The 9,080-nt window shown below is 49.0% G+C and overlaps 1 protein-coding gene across 1 annotated transcript; it reads right to left on the bottom strand.

Moving 5' to 3' along the window:
• Nucleotides 1-4,098: 4,098 nt before the first annotated feature.
• On the bottom strand, nt 4,099-6,585 carry RHOV (ras homolog family member V). Its single transcript, XM_030318462.1, has 3 exons — nt 6,363-6,585; nt 6,108-6,166; nt 4,099-5,934 (listed from the first exon to the last, which is right to left on the bottom strand). The coding sequence occupies exons 1-3, from the start codon at nt 6,568-6,570 to the stop codon at nt 5,491-5,493; spliced, it is 711 nt and encodes a 236-aa protein (XP_030174322.1). The 5' UTR covers nt 6,571-6,585; the 3' UTR covers nt 4,099-5,490.
• Nucleotides 6,586-9,080: the final 2,495 nt, after the last annotated feature.

Genomic DNA, 9,080 nt, shown 5'->3' with positions numbered 1-9,080 from the left:
CGCCTGCCCTGGGCACCACTCTGCTCCCAGGGGGAAAGCAGGCAAGACACCCCTCCTTCGGGTGCACACACACTCACACGCGGAACAAGGATGCCTACGGAGAGAGACCCCACTCACAGATCCACACAGAACTGGGCCCAGGCACACATGAACACATAGACACTAGGCCCAACCTACATGTGCACACACAGGCGCAGAGATCAACATATACACCCAGACACACACATAGATTTGTGTATAATACACACTCATCTAGGGGCAGACCTCATGTAGGTACACAGACATACAAATGCAGGGCTGTACACATCTTGCCTAAAGACAGACACTACATTTACAGACATAGATACACAGACTTGCACATATATGGCATTATTCTGAGTTTTGCACAAAGACGATACCCACTTTAAATATGCACGAACAAAAACAGGGACACACAGAAATGTACGTGAACACAAATACATAATATACATGCAACTTGTCATCATTTAGTATTTATTGAACACCCACAATCTGCTAGTCATGCTCCAACAAAAAGAGCAACCCCCCCACCACCACCCGAGTCATACATACACAGAAACCCAAGCTCTCTCATAAGAGTCACTTGGGATTATATGAGATCCAGTCTCCAAACCAAAAACGAACTTTTTTTCTGTAAATGGTCACCAACCCATGGTGGAAAAAATAATCAAATGTCGATGTAGTATCATTTATAATAGGAAAAAAATTAGGGGCTCCGGGGTGGCTCAGTCAGTTAAGCGTCTGACTTCGGCCTAGGTCATGATCTCATGATTCGTGAGTTCTAGCCCTGCTTCGGGCTCTGTGCTGACAGCTCAGAGCCTAGAGCCTGCTTCAGATTCTGTCTACCTCTCCCCCTGCTCGTGCTCTGTCTCTCTCTGTCTTTCAAAAATAAATAAATGTTAAAAAAAAATTAAAGGAAAACAACCTAAGTGCTCCCAAATCGGGATCTAGTCAAAGAAAGTATGGTCAGGGTGAAACAGTAAGCAAACATACAAATATGGGTACAGCCTCTGGTCAGAGTTTATAACATGAAAAACACTGTTAAAATTCTATATATTGGAGCACCTGACTGGCTCAGTTGGTAGAGCATGCAACTCTTGGTCTTGGGGCTGTGAGTTCCAGGCCCACATTGGGTATATATTTTTTAAGTATTAGAAAGTATTTTTACTCTTTTTTTAATATATATATATTTTTAAGTAATCTCTACACCCAACATGGGACTCAAACTCACAATTCCAAAATCAAGAGTCACATGTTCTACCAACTAAGCCAGCCAAGCACCCCTATTTTTTTTATTTTTTTAATGTTTACTCATTTTTGAGAGACAGAGTGTGAGTGGGGGAGGGGCAGAGATAGAGGGAGACATAGAATCCAAAGAAGGCTCCAGGCTCTGAGCTGTCAACAGAGACTCCTATATGGGGCTCGAACTCACAGGCTATGAGATCATGACCTGAGCTGAAGTTGGATGCTTAACCAACTGAGCCGCTCAGGTGCTTCTATTCTTTTAAATAAGCTCTACCCCCAGTGTGAAGCTTGAACTCACGACTCCTAGACCAAGAGCTTCATGCTCTGCTCCACTGACTGAGCCAGTCAGGCACCCCTGTTAAATTTTTAAATGAAAAAAAAAAAAAACCCAAAATACAAAATTGTATATACAGCATGACCAGAAAATAAGTATTTCAAAAATATGCACAGAATAGGCTGGAAGGAAGTACATCAAAATGTTACTACTGATGATCTTTAGGAATTAAGAATATTACTAAAGTTTTAATCTTCTAATTCTTAGGATTTTCTAATTTTCCTATGAGTATTTATTATGGGAGAATAAACATTTAAAAATCAGCTAAGCGTTGGTTACATAGACATTAAAAATAATTTACATTTGGGGCACCTGGATGGCTCAGTCGGTCAGGCATCTGACTCTTGGTTTCAGCTCAGGTCATGATCTCATGGTTCATGGGTCTGAGCCATGCATCAGTCTCTGCGCTGACAGCACAGAACCTGCTAGGGATTCTCTGTCTCCCTCTGTCTCTGCCCCTTGCCTCACACTGTCTCTGGCTTTCTCAAAATAAATAAACTTAAAAAACAAACAAACAATTTACATCCATAAGGCCATGGAAGAATGTAGATGTAAGAAACACACAATTTTATCTGATTAATATAATTAATGCTTTTAAATTTAGATTCAAGACTGGAAAGAGAGAGGAAAAGGGCAAAGGAAAGAGATAAGAATAGATATTATAGAGAGAAACAGAAGCAGAGTGATTGGTGGGTTTGGAACCAGAGGTAAATCCCACCTGTCCTGCATGGGGTTGGTCCCTGCGTCTCTGAGGGCCTTTCCAGCAAGCCATTGCTCTTAGGCCTACCTCCAGGCTTCAGTAACACATATCTGGAGCTGAACTTGAACCTCAGAGTCCCTTCCATGGCTCACTGGTTGGCTTTTTATCATAAGCACTTAAGGGCCAGCAGCAAACATTGCCTGAGTCCAAGACCCCATGGGAGCACAGAGGCATGAGAGGACTTTCTATTTCGCTGGGAAGATGCAGCCTGAGTAAGTAACCAAATTCAGAGTGCCCTTGAAATGCCAAGAGAGCAGTGCAGACACTAATACCAGTAAGAGACACTTCCTGGAAAAGGGGAGTATTGGATGGTCAGAAGAGAAACAGGACACAGGGTGGTGAGGGGTGGGGTGGGTGTACTTTGCAAACTAAAGGATTTGTTAAAAGCAAAGACTTGGGCATCAGAAGTCAAAAAATAATTGGGGATCAGGGAATGGGATCACTGGGACCAGCTGGCCTGGTCCAGGTTGGTGTCAGATTTGAAAAGGCCTTGAATGCTAAATGAGGGCCTGGGAGTTCACTGCAGGCAACGAGGGCTGGTAACAGTCCTGAGTCAGAGAGCTGCCAAAGTGAAGGCAGCAACACTGGAGGACCTAGATGGAGAGCAGCAGTGGCAGGGATGGAGAGGGCAAGGCTGACAGAGGTGCCGACCAGGCTCAGTGACCCAGCAGAAGAGACATAGTGCCATGGATGTGCTGGTACCATCAGAGAGTTAGGGAAGAAGCTGCAGGTGGGGGGGGGGGGGGCGGAGATCACCTGATTAGACTTACTCCCCCATTTCATGGCACCTCTGAGTCCCCTTGGAGCAGTTTGAAAACCTTTATTCCAGAATCCTGAGTATTTTTTTTTTTAAGTAGACTCATTGGCCAACATGGACTTGAACTCACAACCCTAAGATTGAGAATCACATGCTCTACTGAATGAGCCAGCCAGGCATCCCCAGAATCCTGAGTCCTTCGTGTTGCAAATGAGGACTTTGAGGCACACAGAAGGGAAATGATTTGCTTAAGGTCATGGTTGATGTCACGGCCTGAACTTGAACCCAGGTCTCTGCCCTAGAGGGATGTGAGTTAGGCTGGGTTGAGGTAACAGAGGCTGTTTAGCTGGGGTGTGAGACCCCTCAGAACCTGGCTGCAATAGTACAGCCCCAGCACCTCTACCTGAGGGGCAAGGGGACAAGGGCAGATGGGATGGCTGGGAGCTCTTGGGGATGGGCCCTGGTGGGACAGGAGCTGGATAGTCTTGGCTAACACTAAATTGGGAGATTATCTAAGATTTCACTTGGCTAGGATTTCTGTCCCTCAGCCCTGCTCTTTACACAGGCAGCTGTTACTTCCTGCAGAGGGAGCCGGGCTGGGACAAGGGTGCACACTCACCTAGCCCAGCAGTTGCTTAGCAGGTGTGCCTTAGAAATACCTCTCCACAGTAATGACACTTAGCCATGTATGGAACTCTAGTTTGCACTTGAGGTATTACCTTTTTTCTCCAGGGCTCACTTTCTTTGTGGGTAAAGAAAGTGTGTGTTTCCCCCCAAGGTACCCTTTAAAGTTTCTTCTAGCTCCAATTCCAGGGAATCTTCTCTGGATCCCTGCTCCTCTCCAAGTCATCACCCAATAAACCCTCACTCCCCAGGATTTCTGGGTCTAAACTGCTATTTAAATTACTGAAAACACGCACCTTGACCTTTAGTAGGTCCTTATGTGGACTTTGAGTGCCAAAACTGAAGACTAGGTCCAACCAACTTGACCCAGAAGTTTGGCCAGTGGTTGAGGTTTAGGCTGTATGGAGTTATGTCATTCTCAGGCTCTGAGCCAAGTGGCCCCCTACCCCGAGACCCTGTGGACAGTTAGAAGGATCAGAGCAGGAAGGTTAGAGGGCCTAGCACTGCCCAGAGCCCCAGTGATGAGCGAGGTGCTCTAGAAAGGAGGGGGAGAGGGGAGGGGCACTACCCGCCTGGTGAGGTCATGGGAAAGCAGCTCTGGCGCTGACACCTGGGGAAACCCGTTCCTAGGCTGCTTCCCACGCTAGCTCTCCTGGGAACCAGCTAAGCTCCAAGTGGGGAGCCCCAGACCTGTCCCCCCCCCAGTCCAGTTCCCATCACACTGTCTCATCTAGTGCAGCCCCACCTCTCAGTCTAGCCTCAGTCCTTCAGTACCCAACCTATCTATCCTGGCTATTGGGTCCTGAAGAGGACTCTGAGAGAGCAATGGGCAGACAGCTCCAGGAAATGACACAGAGACAGCAGCTTCAGAAACTTAAGGCTTTATTTGCAGACTCTGTACTGCTCTCTACCTTCTAGGCTGTGGCCTTGGAGAAAGGGGCGACCCCAGCCCCTTCTTCCTTCAGGCTCTAGTTTGCAGCTCCTCCCCCTCTTCTTGCTGGGCCCTGCCTCTCACTTCCTGCCCTGCTCCTGGCCCAGCCAGTTTGGGCAGTGCCTAGGGAGCCCTGAGTCCCAGTTCTTCCCAGGGACCAGCCCCGCCCACCGTGGCCCTGAGGCCTGAGGGCAGCCCAGGTGTCAGCCTTGCTCCTCAGCTGCCCCACTTCTCTGCTCTCCTTGCTCTTCCTCCTTCCAAGCTTAGCCCTCTGACCTGCCTCCTCACCAGCCTCCCTCCAGCCCCAAGGCTCCAAGGCCTCACTTTCTGCTCCCTTTCAATCTCTCATTGACCTCCGTCTTATCCAGTCCATCCCAAACGGCTCTCTAAGTTCTCCACTCTCCTGCTCTTGCCAGGCTCTTCCTCACCCCTGTGCCAAGGAAGGGGTGGGGACCACCACAAGGGGTCCTAATTCAGCCAGGCTGACCTGAGGTCTCCTGGTAAGAAACTGGGAACTGGATCCCAAACTGCTTAGCGGTGGATGACACTGCTAGGACCACCCCACGAAAATCAAAGTGCTGGGATTTCTCTGTGATCTTTGACCACAGAAATCCAACTCAGAGCCTTGCCTCCTCCAGGCCCTGGGCCCACCCTTGCATATTACAGTGGGCAATTAGAGGCCTGTGTCCTCACAGTGTTCAGGTGGAACTAAGTCCCATGAGGTGGCCTGGCCCTGCCAGTATCCCCCTCAAAGGCCCCAGTACCCCAGTTTCCAGAAGTCTGTGGTCTTATGCCTATTACTCCCTAGCTGCTGTGGCTGTTCAAACAAAGCAGAAGAACTTCTTCCATCGGCAGCGAGAGAGGGTTCGCACACCTTTGGCGTTCAATTTCTTCTCCAGCCGGGCTTTGTGTTCAATGGCACTGAGAATAGCTGAGTCAAACACCTCCTTCAAGTTCTTCTGCGTCAAGGCAGAGCACTCAAGGTAGCAGGAGGCCCGGATCTTCTCCGCTAGACCCTGAGCCTGGGGTTGGGGCACTGGGCCCTCCCGGCCCCCCTGGTCCAGCTGAATCAATACATTGACATCGTCCCTCAGGTCGGCCTGGGTGCCTACCAGCAGCACAGGAGCTTGGGGGTTGTGAGTGCGGATCTCCGGCAGCCATTTCTCTGTGATGTTCTGGAAAGAGCTGGGCTGCACTACGCTGAAGCAGGCCAGGAAGACATCAGTATCCGGGTAGCAAAGGGAGCGAAGGCGGTCAAAATCTTCCTAGGATGGTAAGGCCAGATCATTAGTAGGATTATTCCCTGCCGTAGGGAACAGATTCTCGTCACCTGAGGTTGCCGACCTGAGACTCCAAAGGCCCAAGACCATCTCCATTTCTTATCCACCCTCCAGCCCACCTTCTCCCAGACCATTAGAGGCCGCGCCCAACTTCTCACCTGTCCCGCTGTGTCCCAGAGCTCAATGCGTACCGGGGCTCCATCCACCAGGACTTGCACTGCAGGATCAGGGCGGGGGACAGCGAGTCAGGAAGAGCATCTTGGGCCCTACCAGACCTCACCAGCGCCACCTCGGGGCCTGCTTCCGTCCCCCTCCCGTGGCGCTTCCTTGCCCTCCAGTCCCCGCGCCTGCCGCAGCCCCTGGATGCACAACCCCACCCCCAGCCACGCGGCCCCCGGGGCCGTTGAATGTACCAGAGAAGGTGTCCAGCGCTGTGGGCCGGTAGCGCGCGGGGTACCCATTGCAGGTGTAGCTGACGATGAGGCTGCTCTTGCCCACGGCGCCGTCGCCCACCAGCACGCACTTGATGCCCAGCTCCGGGGACGCGCTGCCCCGCCGTGGGGGAGGGGTCGGGGCCCGGAGCGGGGACGACTCGGCCTCGCTCAGCTCCCGCGGGGGCATGGCCCGCTCCGGGGACAGCCCGGGACCAGGCTCCGCTGCGCTCCGGCAAGCAGGTTCTGCAGGGTGCCTCTGAGTCCGCCAAAGCCCGGCGCGCCGGCCAGCCGCTAACCCAGGGTATATGTGGGGGCTCCGCCCACCTCATCTGCATGTCCCGTGCGGCCCGGGACTCCGCCCACCCGCCAAACCCTGTCGGGGCCTCCCGGGGCAGCGCACCCCATGAGGTCCGGCGGTCGCATACCCCGGGAAGGAAGAGAGCCAGGCCGAAAACTGGCGCTCAGAGAATCACGCAGGTACAAGGACAAAGAATCGCCAACATGAGGCAGATCTAGGTATCTTGGCAGAGAAAAATACCCAGGATTTATTGTTAGGAAGAAGAAGCGAGTTGCAGAACACACAATACAGCATGTTCAAATTAAACCTTTGTTCAGATTAAAACAAAAACCTAGATATATGTTTGCACGAGTATAAAAGTCTGGATAGTAATTTTCTTATTAAAGAATGATTTTTAAAAATATACAGATCATGGGAGTGCCTGGCTAGTTCAGTCAGTAGAGCATGAGACTGTTAATCTCAGAGTTGTAAATTCTAGCTCCACATTCCACGTAGAGATTACTTAAAAAAATCTTTAAAACACACACACACACACACACACACACACACACACACACACAGATGATAAAAAGCCAGAAGATAAACTCAAGCATGAATACACCAGGTGGGAACTTACCACACTCCCAGGGAAAAACTTGCTCTTGATTGGGTTTGAAGACAGGCTTTAAACACCTTCACTATGCTCTGCTAAAGGAATTCAGGGTGCTGGAGAAGCTAGCTGGGGAGGATCTCCAAGGACAATTCAACATTTGAATATTTTCTAAATCTCCAAAGTGCCTAATACTATCTTCATCATCATCATCATCATCATCATCAAAAAAGTACATAGTAATTACTTATATGCTGATGCTGTTCTGGGCCACCCACTGTCCTTACCCCAGAAGGAGTTTACAGATTGAGACAAGATAATCCCAGGTAGTTCTAGGAAGGTCACCAAGAGAGCTAATTTCATCCCTTTGTTGCAGCCACACAAGTGACACAAGGCCCCAAATCCTTTCTTTGAATTCCAAGGCAATCTTTCATCTCAGCCTGTGTGCAAAGATCATTGAAAACACCTCATTCGTGAATTGCTGCAGGGAGAGTGTTGGGAAGGGAGGGGGCAGTGAATATTAAAGACAAGAGATAATCCTGTTTCTTAAATAGTTGGTAGTATAAAAATCCATAAATCCAAACCTCTAAAATTCTTGAAAAAAAGTCTCAGGATCCCTGAAGATTTTTATTTTTCCTTCCTTCCTTTTTCCCTTCCTTCCTGGCTCCCTTCCTTCCTAGCTTTTTTCCTTCCTCCTTTGTCAAAAGTTGAGGACAGGGGCACCTGGGTGGCTCAGCTGAACGTCCTATCCTTGATTTTGGCTCAGGTATAATCTCATGGTTCCTGGGATTGAGCCCCACATCGGGCTCTTCGCTGACAGTGTGGAGCCTGCTTGGGATTCTCTCTCTTCCTTTCTGCCACTCTCACGTGAGCACTCTCTCTCTCTCTCTCTCAAAATAAACAAATAAACTTGAAAAAAAAAGTTAAGGACAACAGTGAGAAAGTTGCTGACTTAACCATTAAAATCTTGACTGTGGTTCGGGGTACCTGGGTGGCATAGTGGTTAAGCATCCAACTTTGGCTCAGGTCATGATCTCACGGTTGGTGGGCTCAAGCCCTGAATTGGGATCTGTGCTGACAGCTCAGAGCCTGGAGCCTGCTTCAGAGTCTGTGTCTCCCTCTCTCTGCCCCCCGCCCCTCCCCCTTCCCGCTCTGCCTCTCTCTGTCTCTCAAAAAAAAAAAAAAAAGGTAAAAAAAATCTTGACTGTGTGGGAAATGGTAGGATCCTCCCCAATTTCCACTTATATATCCCAAAGTCTACATCCTACATTCCCTAAGATTAAAAAACTGGGGGTGCTAATAATCCCTAATTATAGCACCAAAGACTTCTCAGACACATCCACATAAGTTTATTCATCTAGCAAGTGAAAGAGGCCCCACAATTTTGTCTTGCCATCACATCCCCGAGGAAGTCCAAAAGCTGTTCTTTTTTTTCTCTCCTGGAAAGGGAGGCAAGAATGAGGATTTGAAAAGATATGTACATCAGGAGATCTGTCCTAGTATTCCTAGTTCTTCAGCTCATTAGCTGTGTGACTCTTAAAATATTACTTGATCCATCTCGGAGTTATAAAATGACAGGTGAAGTGTGTTTATTTCTGAAAGCACTTCCGGTGCTAGCAATCTGTGATTCAAAGAACCAGGTGTCGGGGACAAAATTACTACACATAGAGGCTCTTCTTCACAGAAGTCTTATCCTTTTACCCAAGTTTTAATAACAGTTTTATTATAGCTGTAAATTTGATGGTAATCCTGTTTAATCCTTTCTGCAGATAGGAAGGATATATATAAATAATACACAAATGGGGGGAGG

This window comes from Lynx canadensis, chromosome B3 (genome assembly GCF_007474595.2).
Source record: "Lynx canadensis isolate LIC74 chromosome B3, mLynCan4.pri.v2, whole genome shotgun sequence".
Taxonomy (NCBI): Eukaryota; Metazoa; Chordata; class Mammalia; order Carnivora; family Felidae; genus Lynx; species Lynx canadensis.
Note: the sequence above shows the minus strand (reverse complement) of the source record. Positions and strands in the feature narration are given on the sequence as shown.